We start from the raw sequence: 20,697 nt of genomic DNA on the forward strand, positions 1-20,697 counted from the left end.
CTTTTGCCCACGCCCTACGAGACAATCTATTTTGTTTCCTGTAAGAAAGAGAGGCACAACTATCCTTCTACCTTATCTGGTTTTTAAACTCTGGACTACCAAATGAGGGGATAGGGATTCAAACTGGTTGACAATCAGAGGTATTTCTTCAGTGTACTGTATCAATTAAATGTGCTTTCCCGGCTTTCACAAATGTTCCTATTTTTCTGTGCCAAGTTCTTTTTGTTATTTTCAATGGGATTTTTATCTGATACCTCAGACTATATACTAAGAAACTCTTACCTTGTAAGCTACTTTTCATAAACAGATATTTCAGGTAATAATGGATAATCTAGGCATTTCCACAAATATCTTTTAGCCTTTTCTATTCCCAATAAAAGCTCTTTGACTGATTACTGTTTTCATGCAAAATTCTACTTTCTATACTTGAAGCATCACTCTAGTGCTACTGAATATTTTAACTTTTGCGAGGTCAGCAAAGTTAATTCCAAGTAAGGAGCTAACTTTGTTAGTATTTATTATGGTTCTAAAAGCCAAGCTTACAAGTACAAATTGTAACACGGCTTCCGGTGTCTCACACACGTTTAACAATCGGATGAAAATTCCACCTCACGGTGTCTGTGTGGATGCGGCAGTCAGTCTGGCTCCACACGCCGGGTGTCACAGAGAACCGTGAGGACGAGATGAGCAGGACTGCAGTCACGTGCACCTGCCACTGTCACACTATAGTTGTCTCTCACTGGTTCAGAGAAAGAGTCTTGAACCTGAGTGAACATTTCCTTTATATTTTAACATCTATCCTTTCATACATATATTTATTTTTATTTTTTAAACAAATTTTTAAAAAGATTTCATTTATTTATATTTAGAGACGGGGAAGGGAAGGAGAAAGAGAGGGAGGGAAACGTCAGTATGTGGCTGCCTTTCATGACCCCCTTTGGGGGACCTGGCCCACCACCCAGGCCTGTTCCCTGACTGGGAATTGAACCGGTTGACCCTTTGGTTCGCAGGCCCATGCTCAATTCACTGAGCCGCACCAGCCAGGGCAAAATATATACTTTAAAATCCACCTTTCAAAACTGCATTTCACAGCCTTGACTATAGAGTAGATAAAGTAATGTCATTTCTGTATTTTCCCAGAAACTCCAACGAGAGTGTTAAGAAGACAAAAAGGAAAAATTAATTGGAGAGAAACTTTCAGGCAGGAATGAGGTTTTTTAATGCCACATATGTAATGGCAAGTCGTAATTTCTACTTCGAAGTCCTGCATGGCTGAAAGAGCTATCCAATTGGAAGAGAGAGATATTCTTAAATACTTTTTTCCAGTAGAAATGTCGTCTTCTGTCCTGGACGCCACTATTAGGACAATACGTTCATCTTGTCAAGTCTCTGGAACATAGGAAGATTTGTGAATAGCTTTCCTACCGAGACACTGTGGGAGCTGTAACATATATGGGAGGAGACAGCTTGGCCGCAAGGATGACAGGGAGCAGCTTGCATCCGTGTGTCTTAACTGTGCATTTTCCATCGGCCATGCGGAAGCTGGATATTTGGCTGCAATTCAAAACCCTTTCCACCAGCCCTTCAGTGGACATTTAATGTTACTTTGACAGTTCACTCTTGGCCATTTCTCATTATTACATGTTGACTACATGATTCAAATTGTTTAAGTATAACAAGTAGCCTCTGCTGAGTAGTTCTGAGCTAATTATAAAAATACCGCATTCCAAGGCTTCTGAAGAGAGACTACTTTATAACAATCCATAGCATAAGAAAATCTGTAGCACAAGATGCTAGGGGCTTTTTGGTATATTCACACATTTCACTTGCTTTAAGCAGTATAATGCTAAAAAAAGTACTATATTTATGAATTGATTTAGGCTGCCTCTGATATTGCATGTCTTTCTTGTTTATAAAAACAGTGAGTTGAAAAAAAGTGAGGTAGGTAATATTTAAAATATAAAGAAAAATATCTTAAGCATGGGGATGCCTCTATAAGATTTCAGAAATGCCAGTGATTAAAAACACTGATTTTTAGTATTTTGCAGTATTTTCCTGAGAGGTAAAGAGTTCTACTGTTTAACCAACGGGTGCTTTAGGTCCCCCTCTAGTGGTGGCTTCTCAGGACTCCGCTGGCTTCAGTGAACATTCACAGAGCGCCTTAGAGCCCCAAGGAAACAGAATCTGGGACCTGTGCAATTTGAATTTCCTCTCAGTCATTCGGAATGTTCATGATTTGATATGATGAGATCTAAAGTGTGAAAAGGGTTATTTTTCTCCAAATTATTGATATTTGTTTTGAACATCTTTCTCTAAATCTTTTCATTTAGAGGATTTTTAAAGGGATATCCCCATTCAAGATCATTAAAATACCTAAAGAGTTTCAGAAGTGGACATAACATAATCTGCATAAACTAACCTCATTTGGACCTGGACCAATTTCATATATTTACATTACATTCTGGAGTGGCTTCGCTTTTTTTTTCCATGAGATTTACAATCCATATACTAGAAAAACATTCCTTTAATAGTTAGACTGCAGTTTGCACATTGGTAAATTTGGGAATTTCCAGAAGCATCCTTTTGTACTTTGTTTTGTACTGCCTCCTCAAAATCTTTATTAAATCTATTTCTCATCCTTGTTTTAATTATATATTCCTACATTTTCTGTGCATATTTTACTTAAGACATACCGAAACATAGCAAGCATGAAGAAAGATGACTGACAATAATGGAGACTCAAACATTTTTTTCTTGCAGTAACCTGTCATATTTTAGTAAGGTGCCCTGTAACAGGCAACTACAGAGATTTAGCAGATCCTGGCTGGTGATGATTTGTGTCTGTGTGTGTATCACACTACTTTAAAGATTGCCCCTGAAAGTAAAGAGCCGAATTTTCTCTGGTATTGCTTTCTTTCTTAAAGCAAGCTAATTGAAATTTTATCTGCAAATATTGTTCTTTTTCCCCTAGTGAGGTACAAATGACTCCATTTATGGAATTTTGATGAAAAATCGAGTGACTTCCAACCTAACGCCTTAGCAGAAGTGAATGCTTTGAGGGGGAAAGAGATGAAAGGGAGAATGAGGGGCAGAGGGGGAGGAGGGGGAAGCCTGCCCTCCTCTGACTACCACCTGCCCACCGCCTCTCTCGTCTGACCTGCCGAACTCCGTGTGGTGTGCAAAAAGAAAGGGTATTTTCTTGTTACAAGAATCAAAGTGTACATGAAAACACCACCCCTTTATAGACCATGGACAGCAGAAATACATAAAACTTAAAAATACAAAGAAACACTTTAGGAGCAATGAATTAATTGTCTAAGAGTAAACTAATCAATAACTCTTTCTAAGAAATTGCAAAGTTTAGTGAGCACAAAGTAAAAATGTCTCAGAAGTTTTCTGTACCTAGGTAGGCATTTCTGTTAACCTGTATGAAAGTATGTGATTGTAAATTTACATTGATGATTATATGATTATAAAATGTAATATGATTATAAAATGTAATTAATGGGCTAAATCCTATTTCCAATGGACAGATGGAATTATCTATAGAATTTCCTTAGTGATTCAAAACATCCTTCGTCACCCTGAGGTAAAAGTACAGAGCAAGGTGGCAGAATGGGTAAGTGAACCTGGAAAGTTTCTTTTTTGGGTTTTACACTGTTAACCTCTGGAAATCTGGAAAGCCCCCACTGCTTTCTGATCTGAGTATCTTGACCCACAGATCATACAGATACATAGAACTGTACAGATACGGTTCACTAGAAATGTATAAATCAGTTAGTAAGTGAGGTATTATGCTTATGCGTAGAAAGAGAGCTGCTTTTGAAAAAAGGACAAGAAAATAAGGAGCCTACAAATTAATATTGAATGTAAACTGTAAAAATAAATTAAAATTTGGAAAAGAGAGAAAAAAAATGCCACACAAATGGAAATGTATGTTGGTATCTTTATCTACTATTGCATGCATACATTTTCAGCACTGTTTTTGAAAGTATATTTCTTATTTTATTATTTAATTATTGGAATATTTTTGAGCCAGAACCAAAATGTACGAAAAGATAACAGAGCAAGTCCTCGAATAATGCTATTTCATTCGTCATCATTCTGTTAGAACGTCGACGAGATGCCACAGGCACTTAAGTCTTTCTTACATCAAGTAGCCTGTGATACCATTAGCATCACTACACATCGTTTGGCTTCAAGTCGCAGAAGCTGTTGATGACTTCAGGGAGGGGCTCACAGTGTCGTGAAAATCTTTCATCCATCCTTGTCCATCATCGTGGCCTGGAGATGACCCTGGAAACCACTGTCACTTTTTTTGGTGTTGGGGGTGCTCCAGAATTTGTTTCTGCATATAAAAGAAAATAAGACTATTTTATCCTTTCTACACTAAAAGTAACATATTTTACACACCATTCTATACTTACTTTTGTTATTGTCAGATTTGCCACATCAGTACATAGAGACATTCTTTATCTTTTTTTTTTAAACACTATGTAGGGTTCCAGTATGTCTTTCATTTTTTAAATCTTTTGTTGATAGATATTTAGGATATAATTTACTTAAGTTATATTGATGAAAATTTTAGTAATTTCCAATTAAAAAAACTTTAATGTTTTTTATTACACATACAACACATGGATATTTTTCATTGTTGCTTCCTCATAACCATCTCAAAAATTTTATTTCTCACAGATTTTCATTAGTTCTTTATTTTTTCCTATGTATGGCATACTATGGGTCTTTGTACTACTTTTTATATATAATGCTATTATAGTTCAAACAGTTGTTGTGAATAAAGTTACTTGCATATGCATTCTGAAGTAAGAAACTTCAAGAAACTTCTACACACCTACAAGAAACTTCTTGTAGGTGTGTAGTAATAAATGTGTCCTTGGTGTCAAAAGGAAGTTAAACCATACCTTGAGGATAGTGGTGGTAATACAATACTTTATATATGAGAGGGGACCTCAAAAAAATCTAGAATTTATTTATAAAAACGATTTATTAAACATGTATTTATTCTTACATGTTTAAAGTTCATTAACCTTCAAAGTACTCTCCATTTGATGCAGTACACCTACCTAGACATTTCTGAACTCGTCGATTTTGATGAATTTTAGTGCTTCTACCAGTTTTGGTTTGTTTCACATCTCCCACATTGGCATAATGTTTCCCTTTGAGGCCTTTTTCATCCAGGGAAACAAGAAAAAAGTCTTTGGGCGAGATCAGGTGAATAGGGAGGAGGAGGACCGGGGGACACAGCATTTCTGGTCAAAAACTGCTGAACACTCAGCACGGTGTGGACAGATGTGCTCGTAAACCACCCGTCATGAAATGGGCAGACGTGTTGAAAGAGTCTTCAAAAAAAAAATTCACTGAAGTCGAATGTAGCCTCTCACAGCAACGCCAGCTGGTGCACTGATCCAGATGGGCTCCTAGAACACTCACCTAGTGGGGGAAGCCTGGGCTACAAGGGGCCCACCTTCCAGGAGATAATTCCAGTGTTTCCTGAGTCCCCCCCTTGTACATATATCACATTTGAATGATAGGAAAACAGTCTTATTCTTATAAGCAACACCCTTTAAAACAAGTTGACCACAGGAAACAATAGTATTTAATTAACAACTCTGCTACAAAATTGGTGATAAAAGTGAAATCCTCTAATAGGAGTCAAAGAAAAACACTATTGCTGACTTAGGGAATGACACATTCACGTCAGTAATTAATTTAAGCACTAGAAGGTGTTTAATTCCTAAACAGAACTGTCTTTACAGAAGGAGTGTATTATTGCATACCATTTTCTCTCCAGCATTGTTCTTTTTGTTTTGTTTTTTTAACCTCAGAATGTTTTCAAAACATAGAACTCTATTTTCATTCTCAAATAAACTATATTTAATGTTAGGAGTCTCAAAAATTAGCATTCACTGGAGAGTCTGCTGTAGAGAGGTATAATTTTATGTTTATGTTCATTTCATGCATGCTTTTCAGCACAGGGTCATTCTCATCTAAAGCTGAGCTTTCCTGGACACTGTCAGTTTAAGGTGCAAGATACCGAAGGAGACACTTGATACCATAGAAAACACAAGTGGTGTTCCTGGTTCATATTATTACTGCTCACAATTTAAAGCTAGTTTAACACTTTTTGCCAGAATTTCCTAGAATTGACATTCAGTTTTGGAATGCTTCCAAGTAAAGCCAAATCTGCATATGAAACATGACCTAAAAAACCATTTAGAAGTTTGTGTGTGTGTGTATATATATACACACATACATATATATATATATGATTTTCACATCAGTGAGATAATCCTGCTTTGTGATTTTATTGGACAATGCATCATGAAAATTTATTATTTATATTGAGAAGAATTCATTTCTTCATTACAAAGTTTTCTGCTGAGACCTAAAAAGACTGTTAAATAACCAAATAATAATTAACATAGTTCTCAAAAATCTTGAATTTCATTTTTGTTTGTTTTAAGGTTTATATTGTTGACTTATAATTTGTCTTACTGCTAACATTTTTACGAGATGATAAATTACTAGAAAAATATGTGTTCTTGCACCTTGGTGTCTATTGAATGAAGAATACAAAAGGTGTTTATGGTGCTAATCTTTCCTACGTACCCTCTTACAACTAATTTCTCAGTGTTATGACTAACTTCGTGGCCCATGACAATATGAGCTACAGAGGAAAGTATAGTGTTTCCAGACAGACAAACTTGGGTTATGATCTGGGATCTGCTTTTTCTTACTTGGGTAACCTTGGGCAAGCTATTCCATCTCTGGGAAGCTCAGTTTCTTCATTTAAAAGACAGCAGGGGCAGATAATACCTATCTCATTAGTTGTTTGGGGATTGAAAGAAATAACATTTGTAAAGTTCTTGGCATACTATAATCCAGTAACTCTTATCTTTACCTTTCTTTCACTCCTCTGGCTCTCTGGGATTTTCCCAGGGTCTTAGTCCAATAACAACTTATCTTTTGGGAGGGAAGAAACTTGATTCAGGTTTTTTTAAGTGTTACCAAAACTCACCCTTTTTCATTGTATTTTTCAGCTCAATTCAACCTTCCAAAATTGGAACTACACTGTTTATGTAGTTAATATCAGGTAAATGATCAGGTGAATTATTTGGAAAATAAAAAGTATTTTCTAATTTTATACTACTCTTTCTCTGATTATACCTACACACATAAGCACACACATGCACATGTACCATTTTCATAATCTTTCTAAAAACAACTCTATATTATGTTATTTGCTCAAAAGTATCAATTTACAGCCACAGTTTAAAAATATATTTTGATCTCAGATCCTAATCATTTTATTTTTAAATAAAATTTAGCCTGTCTCCCAACATGTATTTGTGATTTTAAGTAAATCACATATATGTGTGTGTATTACTTAACTAATATATTGTTTCTTATAATGTATCACTAATTAAAGAGTGTATATATAATCTCAATAGAAGTTCTGTTAGTTTCTTCTCATACTCCAGGAGGTCATCTAGAGCACCCCCGGGTTGCAAGCACCCCAGTTTGGAGACCTATTTTGTAGAAGATAGTTTGCACCTGCAGTCTGATTGCAATTTAGCTTTTTAAAATTACCTTTCACGATTCTTCTATTTAAATACTTCACCAAATCCCAAGCAAATAGTAGCATATATATATATATATGCTCCTCTGCATCTTATTTTCACAGTTTTATACTAAAATGAACTTTCTAAAATGTATCTCATGAACCCTAAGCAGGTATGCTGTGTACCCAACAAATGTAATAACACCAAGAAATGTATTGGATGGTCAGATGGGTTCATGAAGTCCGTATTTTGCCATGTAGAATAAGCTCCCCAATATAATGCACACCCACATTTTTGGCCCAAACTTACAGGAAAAAAATCTTTTGTTTTAATTTTTTAATTCTACTTATCTATTTATATTTAGAAACAAAACCAATTATCACATTCCAGGATATTGTTTCACATACAGATATAGTTATTGCTTTCTAGAGTTACACTTTTAATGCATAAGCATAAATAAAAGAATTAAAAACATTTATATAGATGCAGAATTAGTTCTACCCATGTATAATGTGTACCCTTATTTTTCCCTCAAAAATTTGGGCAAGAGAAATGCACATTGTACATGGCAAAGTATGGTACATCACTGAGCAAACTGAAATAGCTTTCTGTATATCAGAACATCTCAAATGCTTAAGTATACTAACATGCATTGTGAATCTTGAAAAGAGAGCAGCGGAACATAATTACTAAATTATGTTGTGCAGCCACTTTGTCTCATGTATATGAAAAATCTAGAACCTCCAAACAGACATTTGGAAATACTGGCTTAGAATGTGCATTTTGCTTCTTTCTTTTGCCACATCAAATTCTGGTTTTGGTGGCATGCCAGATAGGTGGATAATAAATATATGTATTTTTATTTCCAGTTTTCACCGGAACGTGGAAGAGGACAAGATTAAAGTCAAGAGAAGCATAGTGAATGATCAAAGGTAACACTGAGAAAGTCTTACAGAAAATATGATGCGCTTTCTCCTGCCCTTGGTCTTGTCTCTCTGGTAGATAAATTAGACCAGTGAGATAGGAGAGAAACATTTTAATCACATAGCACATTTAGATTTTTTCTTTATCACCAATGCACACTAATTTTTTTCTTATAACTTAAACTGTAAGGCAGCAGACTGGATGCAAATATATGTCTGATGAAAAATAGTTCAGAAGTAGGAAACTTAGCCTGGATGAATTACTATTTCTAGTTTATGATAACCCATTACCTCATTTCAAAGAGACCATCAAAGAAAAATAAAATTGTTGTAGCATTTTAAAAAATAAGGTATTTATGTATGATTGATAGCCTATATTAATATGGGTAATAGGTGCTAGAGTATTTTCTGCATTGAAAGCCATCAGTTAATTTTCAGAAATCTCCATTTTAAATTTACATTAAGATCATGACATAAGCAGGTGGATAATTTAATGGATGTGTCCACCATACATAAGCAGTTGGCATAAAAGGGCTAGCTATTCAGAGTGCCATCTACTGAAAACAACCTAAACTCCTAAACGCAATTAGTTTAGTTGTGTTTATACTATATTGCATCTCCACAGAATAAAGAAAATGACTAGAAGAGCAAAAGTTTACATAAGTCTTGCTCAATTTCAATGGACAGACTCTAAATTATGGATTTATAATCGTAATAATGAAATAAAATTCTTTTTAGGTGATATATTCTTACTATAAGAAGATAAAAACAAATTTTCATGTGAGAGTTAATCAGGGAGTTTCCTTCTTGTTTTTTTTTCTTTTTCCTATTCAATATTAGGAAAAAATCTTCGAAGTTTTATTTGAAGCTTATCATTTTTGTCCATAAACAACAGACTGGATTGAGCCATCTGATTAGGGAAAGTTATTTTTATTTTGTTGTTATTCCTTTTCCATTATGATCTAAAGAATCATGTATTTTAATACTGTATTCTTGATGGATGTTTCTCCTCTATTTAGCCAAATAATTCTTCTCCAACCCTTAGAGCTAGATCCTATTGAGCCTTGAATACTGAATCCAACGATGCCCAGGATCCCTCTGCTGGACACTGTCTAGCCCTGGGGCAGCCCTAGTGTAGGGCATCACCAATGGTAGACTCTCCCAGGAGGTCAGCAGTGCCCTTTTCAGTTTGCCTACTGAGATTCTTCTGCAGCCCGGCAGCACGGCAGTCAGCCAACATCAGCGTATGTCAGCACCTCAGGATCTCTTGCTTGAAAGACATTTAAAATCATGAAATCTCAGTTTCCTGTCTGTCAAACCACTGGGTACCTTCGCAGAAAACTATAAGGAGAGCAAACTAAGATACCATATATGGTAACCTACACATTTAGTTTTTCTTTGGTATGAACTCTTGACATCGTTTGAAAATGTATTCTTTTTTTAAAGATTTTATTTATTTATTTTTAGAGAGAGAAGGGAGGGAGAGAGAGAGAGAGAAACATCAATGTGCGGTTGCTGGGGGCCGTGACCTGCAACCCAGGCATGTGCCCTGACTGGGAATCGAGCCTGCGATGCTTTGGTTCGCAGCCTGCGCTCAATCCACTGAACTACGCCAGCCAGGGCTGAAAATGTATTCTTATGTTCTTTCCCACCCTTTCTTTTTTTCTGCTTTCCAATGCTCTTGATAAGCCTTTATAGTCTCTCATAGTTTTTTTTTTTTAAACCATAGTCTACTAGTTTACACACACTCTTTTTTCCAAACTTTCCTTTCAATTTGACTGTAACACTGAACACAAACCACAGCTTCAGATAATGCTATCACACTCTATCACCTAGACAGACAGGAAACCAAAGCCACAGAGACTGGTTTCTTCAAATAAAGAATGATTGATGGTAACAACAGATAGAATGTGACTTTGCAGAACTATAAAGTAGTTTTAGTTTTCAGGATGAGAGAGGAAAACACTCCAGATAAGACCTGTGACAATACATGGTCATTCTTGAGTTGCTGAATTAGGTATTTAATATCATCCACATTATATTGTGCTAATTATCTTCTCAATTTTCAAGAGCAGTAAAAGGTCACAATCCCACATGTAGGCTCTCAGGCACTGGAGTGCCAAAGCTTATCTTTCAGGGGTAACTTAATCAGTGGTTACTTCTTCATGTGCCGTGTTCAGCAGTGTCATCGTGGTTCCCTGTTACCCTCACAACCATGTTTGTCTCCCCTTGAAATATGGCTTATCTATGAACATTAAGCAGATCCTTTTAGAGATAAATATCCCATCAAAGTTAATTATGAAAACAGTAGAGCATTTTGTCCTTGAGATTCATGTAGATATTTAGGGGGAAAAAATGGAACTATTCTTTAACTTCACTTAACCTTCAACAGCAAATATTTCACTTACTCTTTCTTTTCTTTTATTACTACAAATATATTAATACTCTGACTGCCTCATTTTTATTGATTGCCCCAGAATTTCATAAATAAAATATACAGTGCTGCTCCACTGAGTGCTTTATTTCAAAAGCAAGGACTTTGGCATGTGGACAGTAACTGATATTGACAACATAATGACCTACTTTGTATTATTCATTTCTCCTCAGGATATGAAGATGAAAGCTCTCTTGTAAATGCAGAGCTTTCACATATGAGGGAAAATATTTCTTTTCTTCCTGACAAAAAAAAATGTCATTTAATTTCACCCCTATGCTGAATTAATAGTTTTGATTTCTGCTATTGACTATAACTGGGATTATGTTTCAGCCAAAAATTATATTACTTCAAATTGTAGGGCCAGAAGTGTGGATAAGGCTTTTAGGATCCATCTCTGTGTCCCATAGAGATATATTTAAAAATGAAAACATTCAGAATCTATAAACTTCTTTAATATGTTGGTCAGTCACTGAGTATATTTGGACTACTTACTTTGTACCTTTCACCATACAAAGTACTTGCAAAAAAAAAATGGAGACGGAAAATCAGTTGTCACAATTCTGGAGAAATTGTAATACATTTGTAAATGACAACACTAAATAATTTCAAAAGTCACAAAATCAGTTTAGTCAGATCAGTTATAATTTTATTTTTCTAATAAACTTTATTTTGTGACTGTAAAGAAACTGTGGAATTAACTGTAAGTATGTTCCTTTCTTGCATGTGTGCTACAAAATATTACTAAAAATGTTTCTCAAAAGAAATAAGGTGCTGAAAAATAAAATTGAAAAAAATCAGTTCAAACGACAAAAGAAGAAATGGGGGGACGTGGCATATGGTAGAATTATACATGCAAAACCCTGTACGGTATATGCACCGTACAGTACAGTATATGCACCATGTATATACCGTAATGGAGACATTTGCAACAGGATCCTTATGCAGCTGCAGGAGTCTTCACATGCCTGGCATGTCTTTTCAGCGTCTGCACTTTATGGTCATCCCTCCTACTACCATATCCAAATGTCCCTTTTTTCTCCTGGAAAAAAAAAAAACCCACAACCAGCCCAACAATAGTTCTATCTACAATGTTTCCCCAGGTTGGCGATTTGGGCCCTTCTAGTCTACAATGCTACCAACAATCACAATTTAGATGGAAAAGTCATTCAGCAGAAGCTCTTAAAAAATAATGGGTCCCTGGATGCGGACCTGAGGCTGTACACAGTGAAAGTGAGGCAACTGGGTAAGTGCTTTTAGTTTTTTTTATAGCGTGTATTTTATATGACTGTATATCTGGGTTTAATTGGAACAACAAAAATAGTCTTCCTGTGTGTGTTGTTTGCTTCTTTAAAGCTGTCTTTTTTTTTAATGTAAATTTATCACAGTGTTGTTGTTTTTTTTAAAGATTTTATTTACTTATTTTTAGAGAGGGAAGGGAGGGAGACAGAGAGAGAGAGAGAAAGAAACATCAATGTGCAGTTGCTGGGGGTTATGGCCTGCAACCCAGGCATGTGCCCTGGCTGGGAATCGAACCTGGGACAGTTTGGTTCCCAGCCTGCGCTCAATCCACTGAGCTATGCCAGCCAGGGCTAAAGCTGTCTTTAAAGCTGTCATCATAGTGGTGATACCATAACAAATGGATGACACGGTTAGCACAGAAGATAGCTACTTGGAGCCTGTGAATCAAAGGGTGTGGAAGAGGCAGAGGAGAGTTCACACTCTCTTTTAGGGCTGTTATTATGAAAGTGCCACAAGTGTGAGCAAAATTCCAGGATAGTCTTGACCAGAATTGGCTTCAGCTTCTAGGAATAGAGTGCGTATATGTATATATGGGAACATGGATGAGTTAAATCTTACAAAAGGCAATTTCTTACTATAAAACATTTCCTTCTCGTATGTTTTCTGTCTTCGTTTATCACACCACTGGCTTTGCAGGAATAGGCCAGAAATCTGGGTGCTATCCAAGACCTAGATTCAATTCTTACCTAAACACCACTCACACCCTAAGCTCCAACCACACTCGCAGCCCTGCTTGTGCCCGCCCGGCACGCTGTGCTCTCCTGTGCGTCCTTTGTCTGTCTTTGCCCCCGCTGCTCCTCTCTGCGCTCACCACTCACCTGCTCAGCACCTACAGACTTTAAAGACAGCCCAGAATCACCTCTGCTATGACACTTTTTCTGGTGTCATCCACATATAAATAGATTATCACTGCCTTGAACCACCGGTAGAAGACCATAGTTTTTAACTGGACTTATGTGTGTTCTTATATTTTTTCTTTAAACAGGAGTTTCCTCTGGCTTGAGAACACATCGTATTTTTCTTTAACTTCCCCCCTCACCCCAGCATATTCCCCAGCACTTCAGTGCTTGAATAAATAAATGAATGAGGCTTGATGGGAATGTTTTAGAAAAGCAAATGTTCGAAAAATGTGGACAACAGAAAATAAAGTTATTGTTCTGTTTCTCTATGGTTACACCTGTATTATGGCTAGGTACATTAGTAGCGATCAAAAGAAAACTTTGAGATTGGCCTTATACACACGCGGGAGGCTGAAGTGGGGGGCGCTGCTGTTCCTCAGTCTCTTAAGATCATGTGATTCTGAGGCCAGAATCACAGCAGCGTAAAGAAGCGAGCATCTTCCCCTCTATGAGGCACCACCCATGCTTAATGTGTCAATGTATACAATTACTAAGGTCTCATAGAGATGAAAGAATACAAATCACCATCATCGTCATCAACAGTTTCTGAGCCTCTGTGGGAAAATGCTTGCTTGTTTACACATAGGGCTTCTTGGGGGTAGGGTGGGTACCGATGCCACCCTTTCACAAAAGAAAGTCTCCACAAAGAAGTAGCTTGAGGAACAGGGGGGTGTGTGTGTGTGTGTGTGTGTGTGTGTGTGTGTGTGTGTAGCGAAGGAGCCCTGTGAGGACAGCCCTTTCTCTGTCCTCAGAGGCTGAGGAATCCCAGAACAACTCACTCTCTGGATACCTAGGCATGCAATTTATACCACTTGATTTAAATCCTACACTTTATTGTTTTCCTACAAGTGGGTCTGAGAAAAAAAGTTCCAACTGGTTGAAAAAGATAGGGCTAAACCTTGACAATTTTCAGACTCGGAATGTAAGTGGGAAAGTCATTTCAATGTTCAAATAGAGACTGTGGTACAGGTTGCCAGCAGTCTGGTACGACTTACTATTATTTTCGGTACTGAAATGGAAGATTTTGTTTTTGTCATTGTTGCTGATGTATTGCTTTCCTTTTAACATTTTTTTAAAATTGTGAAATCTGAATCACTTATGGCGTGGCACTGACCGAGTGAGTTTTCAGACAACAGGCAGGATGCTTTGAGGATGAAGGCATGTAAGAATGTGTAAGGTGCATGGCCGTGGCTCCTGGGTGTCTTCTTGCCATTCCTGAAGCAGACTTCCAGGCAGAAGATGCTTCCAGGGCAGCTGGCAATTTTTCTGGAAAACATCCTCGCCACTCAATGACAACACTATTTCCTAGGCTGTCCCCTTTAAAAAACAGACCAGAGGGGATTTTACATGTTAAAGTTTGTGGGACTGTTTTCATTTTATGTGGTGTCTATTTAAAAAAAAAAACAAAAAAACCTATATCATACTCACTTTACCTGCTAAGTATGTGTTCTTATTTAATGGTTTTGTGAACTGTAATACTTTTTATATCTGAATGTAGGAAATGGTTGTTTTTCCTAATTTCTAATTTTAGATTTTTACAAATTCCAAACATAAAAATCTCATATTTTAGTAGTACATGAAATAAATACCCAATTATACACGTTGTTTTGCTGTCATCTTGCACCTCTAATGTCAAAGGATAGATTAATATTTCTCTGATTAAAGATTAAATATTTCTTTCGGGTCTTATTTTCACATAGGTATTTGTCCTAAGGATGAGAATCCCAAAGGCTTTATCTGGCCAACCATCCCACCTTCTGAATACAGCCTTCCTTGTCCAGGGAAACAGGGTGTTTCTGCTTCACGGATGTGGTAATACTTTTGTTGACTCTTGCCAGCAAACTCCACACCATCTACCTTCCTAGGGTTACACGTGCTGCACCACGATTCCCAGGCATTGTATATTGTTTAGAAAGAAGTGCAGGAATCTCTGTGTGTGCCTAAATCATAACCCCCATGAAGGATGAAAATGAGGCAGATAGGTTACCAATTCAAGCATTCGTACTCCAGACAACATGCTAATTTAGCCATCTCCAAAGAACGATGGAAAAATTTGGAAACCAGAGGGCGGCTCTAGAGCAAACACCTTATATAGGGGTGAACTTGAGCCTGCTCACAGTCTCCGATCATGCATCTGAACTTGCAAGATTTTGAAACCATCTGGAGTGGCTCTTGTTGCGGGGGGGGCGGGGGGAGAGGCAGCCCAAGAGGGAATGAAGGCAGGATGCAGGTTGAGGCAGTCCATTTGGGTTGGGGCAGCTCATGGGGGCTGTCAGGGTGGAGATATCCCCTGAATGTTGGCAGAAACCACAGACAGGTCACCCGAAAGTCAAGCCCAGCTCTTCACCCTCCACCCTGCATCCAGGGAGTGTGTTCTGGGCGGGGGGGTGCGGACACAGAAACTGGACTCCTACCACTGTGTTTGGTGCGTGCTAGGGAGGACGGAAGGGGACTGCAGAGACTTGCTGACCTGAGTGTGAAGCATGGCTCTACCTCTTCCTGGCTGGACACCTTGGAAAATTCCTTGACTTCCTTTAGTCTGTGTCCTCATCTATAAAAAGTAGACTGTAATCTGCTTTACAGAGTTATGTGAAATTAATGTCAGATTTTATCTGGAAAGTTCTTAAATCAGTACTTGGCCCATGTTACCAAATATGGGTTTAAACTCACCAACCTGAGGGATCCTAGGTTAGGCTGCAAGCTCTTGCTAGTATTTGGTATCCATGATTCGTGCACTGGATTTTTTTCCCAATGTTAAAAGGAGTTTAATTTCAATGTTTTACAGTTTTATTTTCAAATGAAACTCACACAGATATCAAGGCAAATTCTAAAACTCTTTATTAGCTGATTTTGTCAGTTACAATATCATTGATGCCAAATGTTTGCTATACCTTTTTTTGTTTCACAGTTACCATGACCCTTCTAATGCATCTTTAGCCTTCTGGGGGCCTCCTGATGTCTCCAATTGTTCACGTAAGTGAGCCCTTTTCCTCAGTTCTCAGGGACCGATTGAAATGACCTCATACTTCAGGGCTCCCATCCTCTCCAGACACGTTCTTCTGCTGTGTGTTTCTATGGTAATGTTAAATGCTGGCAAATGATCATTTCACCTGCTTAAGACAGAAAATACTGCTTTTCTGCATTCTGACTTTCAGTTGCATTCACTCTGAAAGAGATTAAAAAATAGTTTAAAAGTTTTAGAAAACACTTAAAATATTATACAAATCAATCTTTGTATCACTGTTGTATAGTTTTTTTTATTATTTTGAACCATTAATATATAGTTATTCTGGTTGCATTTCCATTAGAACTATATGTGAATATTGATCTCTCCAAGTTATTTACCTAAGTTTGTTAGGGGCACAATCTGTATATTTACTAAAGAGAGGAGTTGGTCTCCATGTATGAAGAAACATTATCACCCAGTGGAGATTGTGGTAAGAGGGCATACACAGAAAACTTGATTTGCTGCTTAAACTGTGAAGTTGGATATCACTATGTTTCAATGCTGGAAATGATAAAAAAAAACACTTTCTGTGTTGTTACTTCTGCCTTTTTTTAGGGGAAGCAAATGAAGTTGCCAATCAGATTTTAAATTTAACTGGTGATGGGCAGAACTTAAACTCAGCCAATATTACCAGCATTGTAGAACAGGTCAAAAGGATCGTGAATAAAGAAGAAAACATTGATATAACTCTTGGCTCAACATTAATGAATATATTTTCTAATATCTTAACCAGTTCAGACAGCGACTTGCTTGAATCTTCTTCTGAGTAAGTATTGCTTTCCTTCTGGAGAGTAAAACTTATTGTTCACATGTGACACTATATAATTTCTCATATATTGAAGTACTTTTGCCCAGATTTCATCATTTAAATCTTTAGAAGACCCATTGATATTTCCCAAGATCATTCACAAAGTGAACTTTGAATGTCCTTATTTTTGAGATATACAATTTACAAAATGACTAGGATTGTCATCTGGTAGATATTAAATAATCCCAGAAAAGCATAATCAGTATTTCATTTTTCATCTAAAATATGTTAACTGGGGTTAATTTAAAAGATGAAGAAACTATCACAAATATTCCATTTATGACTCCTCTCCCTCCCCCTTTTTTTTTGGCTTGCAAAGGAGACTTAGCAAGCATTCAACCCACAGTTTTTTGGCTTAATTTGGTCACTCTAAGTCACTGTCCTATGACCCTTGTCATAAAATTGCCTCGGCTGTGTTATCACACTTCGGAAATGTGAAAGTCTAAGACAAGGGGGAAAATGAATCTCTGTTTATACAATTCAGTTTGTTTCCAATTATTTTATTTAATGTATTACTATTAGGATATTTAAATTTTTTCTATTTCCTTCTTTTCAACCAAATTTCCTTGATGAAAATTTTGTATTTGTTAAAATGAATTATTATGTAGATGATAATGAGGTCTACATAATAATTCATTTTAACAAATATAAAATTTGTTAAATAAAAATTTATAGATAATTTACCTTACCTACATAATAATTGCAAAATTTTTACAGTGTCTTACAGTTCATAAAATACTTTCACACATTGTTGCCTTTGCTTCTTACTCAGTTATAAGTAGAAAGCATATTTTTCATATGAGGAAAGAACTAGATTTTAAAAAACAGTATTTGTTTAGGATCATTTTAATTGCTGATTTTCCTTAAAGGATATATTTTTCTCTTGAGGATGTATTTATCACTTCCAGTCTATGTATTAACAGCTATTGCTGTGGTTTAGGTAATTTTGTGAGATCAGACAATTTGAACACAATTTTGTTTGGTTTGTATTTTGTCTAGCAGCAAGTCATGTGTGTAGGTAAGTATCTAAAACATGTTATTTAATGATGGTATTGTCATTTCTTTAGAGCTTTAAAAACCATTGATGAATTGGCTTTCAAGATAGACCTAAATAGCACATCACGTGTCAATATTGCAACTCGGAATTTGGCTCTTGGAATATCATCCTTATCTCCAGAGACTAGTGAAGTTTTAAATTTTAGCATCAGTCTTCCAACAAATAATGAATCATATTTCCAGGTATGAGCTAATGGTTTCATTAACGAATTAGACAGGTAAAAACTTTCTGATCACTTACCCATTGCTCTCCAAGGAGATGTTGGGTGGCAGGCAGGTCAGAACGCTGGCTAAGGTTAACGGTAGCATGATCATAAGGTGGAGGGACACATAGAGGAGATGTGCTTTCAGAACCTAGGTGATAGAGGTGGGCAGCTTACCTTCTATAAGAGATGACAGTGGAACTAAGTATTGAAACATTGGTGGGGTCCACCCTATTGGGAGTGGGGGTTGGGGACAAGTTCATTTAGAAGAAAGAACTTTATTAAGGGCCCAAAACTGGGGAGAAGGATGGTGTATTCTTTTTGCCAGTGGTTTCCCCAGGTGAGGGTTATAATCACATACCTGGAGAACTTGTTGAAACAGTGGGATCCCCTTCACAGGATTCTAATTTAATCAGAATCCTGGTCCAAGGTAGATCTTCAAAATTCACAGTTTTACTGAGTTCCCAGGTATGGCTGATACTGCTGGTCTGAGGATCATACTTTGAAAACTAGTGATGCACAAGGTTTAGAAGGGCAGGTGATGGTGAGGCTGGAGAAGAAAGCTGGGGTCAGAGTAACGGAGAGTCTCTTTGGCCTGTTCAGGTGACACTTCAGCAAATATGTTTCAAGCTTCCACTGTGGGCTAGACAGTGTTAGCTGCATGGGCCGATGAAAGGATTGAAGCATTGTTCTTGATGTGGGAGAACACACAAGTAGCATGTGATACTTCTTGACTGTGGAGAAAAAACAAGATAAAATATTTTAAAGTTTAGATATAAGGAAGATCTTTATCCTTGTAAAGTTTAGACTTGGGGCTCTTTGGGATAATTTGACATTTTAAGAGTGAACACTAGCCCTGCCTGGTATGGCTCAGTGGGTTGAGCACACCGGCCTGTGAACCAAAGGGTCACTGGTTCGATTCCCAAAAAGGATACATGCCTGGGTTGCGGCCAGACCAGGTCGGCCCACCAGTAGGGGACATGCGAGAGGCAACCACACATTGATGTTTCTCTCCCTTTTTCGCCTTCCCTTCTTCTCTCTCTAAAAATAAATAAGTAAATAAAATATTTTATTAAAAAAGAGTGAAAACTTGGTCAGCTTCAGTGTCATTCCAAGTCCATTTGCTGGAATACCTTCGTCAGCCTGATCTGAGGGTTCAGGGAAAAAAGGCAGCCAAGAGTGTTCATAAAATTTCAGCTGCCTATTCTATGCAGAGATTCTCATTCTCGACAGTCAAACGAGTTAACTTGTCATTTTTTAAATTGGTAGATATTTTTCACTGTGTGTTCGCAGAAAGACTCAACATTTGTTCATTGTAAATTTAGTTCTTGTATTTGAAAAGGTGAACTGATCTGTAGATTTCTCAATTGCCTTAGTTAAAAATCAGTGCATTTTGCCACATTTGCAAAACCCAATGAAATCCATGCCTTTGTGCAGAGGGTATTCACCCGGAGGGCTGTGCCTGGTGGAGGGAAAGGGCGGGCCTGGCCAAGGTGATACTTGCCTTACTCAGCACGTGGAGTCAAGTTATCATTGCCACTTCATTGTGATTACTGACCCGTGTGCCTCTGTGTGTGACAGATGTATTTTGAGAGTGGACATGAAGATCCGTTGGCGTCTGTAATTTTGCCTGCAAACTTACTTGAGAACTTAAGCCAAGAATCGTCTGCAGCAGTGAAAAGAGCTCAGTTTACTTTCTTCAATAAAACTGGACTTTTCCAGGTAAGCATTCATTAAATTCGTGTCTTTCAATTGCAAATTGAGTTTCGTAGCTCAAAAGGAAAATAAAAGTTCAGCTTCCTTGGGGATGTATCAGGAAGTAGAAAAATTAACCTGCTGTATTTCGAAAATTGAAAAAATTTAACATAACAATCGTTTCAGTATTTATTGTAGATAATTACATGCTTATGAACAGACATGTTCATGTCAACTTTTTAAATAAATCAGATCTTAGATTAAGACTTGTATGATGTAATTATAAGTGGAATTAGTGGAGAAGCCACTATTTACCATTCCTTTTGTTAAATATTTAATGCTCTCCAGCAGTTTAGACCTTCAGAGTTAAAGCAATTGTGTGCCAAAGGAAAGGTTTTGTTTTGTTTTGTTTTGTTTTGTTTTAATTCAGCGGGAAGCACTGTTTACACAATGAGCAGAATTCTTGGCTTTAATCAGTTTTCCCATTAGTATTTCAAATGACCTTTGGCCTTCACACATTCCCAGAGTGGGGTGGCATTGTGCTAAGCACACATTATCATTTTCATTGGCATCATTCTAGATACTAGGAAGTCCACTGCCAACAAACTCTGGTGACCTCTGGTTGCCTTTGAAAGCACAACCCCATCTACAGCAGTTTTAATCAGCCTTTCTTTAAAACATAAAAGTTATTCACTAAATTGAAGATACCAGGGTTTATCAGACAGCGAGACCTGTGTAAGTCTCAAGGAAAGTAGACTGGTTTCTAACAGATCTGCCCTGTATGTCG

General features: G+C 37.1%; 1 protein-coding gene across 9 annotated transcripts in view; it reads left to right on the forward strand.

The window, feature by feature from the left end:
* The window catches only part of ADGRG6 (adhesion G protein-coupled receptor G6), a 132,675-nt gene that overhangs the window by 79,449 nt on the left and 32,529 nt on the right, over positions 1-20,697 (forward strand). For all 9 annotated transcript variants that reach the window (XM_045843308.1, XM_045843311.1, XM_045843309.1 and 6 more), the window contains 9 exons: positions 3,534-3,619; positions 7,062-7,114; positions 8,453-8,515; positions 12,044-12,186; positions 14,842-14,953; positions 16,050-16,114; positions 16,704-16,914; positions 18,024-18,195; positions 19,797-19,937. In XM_045843308.1, coding sequence (XP_045699264.1) covers positions 3,534-3,619; positions 7,062-7,114; positions 8,453-8,515; positions 12,044-12,186; positions 14,842-14,953; positions 16,050-16,114; positions 16,704-16,914; positions 18,024-18,195; positions 19,797-19,937 — 1,046 coding nt within the window. The remainder of the gene's footprint in view (positions 1-3,533; positions 3,620-7,061; positions 7,115-8,452; positions 8,516-12,043; positions 12,187-14,841; positions 14,954-16,049; positions 16,115-16,703; positions 16,915-18,023; positions 18,196-19,796; positions 19,938-20,697) is intronic.

This window comes from Phyllostomus hastatus, unplaced genomic scaffold (genome assembly GCF_019186645.2).
Source record: "Phyllostomus hastatus isolate PE091 unplaced genomic scaffold, TTU_PhHast_1.1 phas_contig_40, whole genome shotgun sequence".
Taxonomy (NCBI): Eukaryota; Metazoa; Chordata; class Mammalia; order Chiroptera; family Phyllostomidae; genus Phyllostomus; species Phyllostomus hastatus.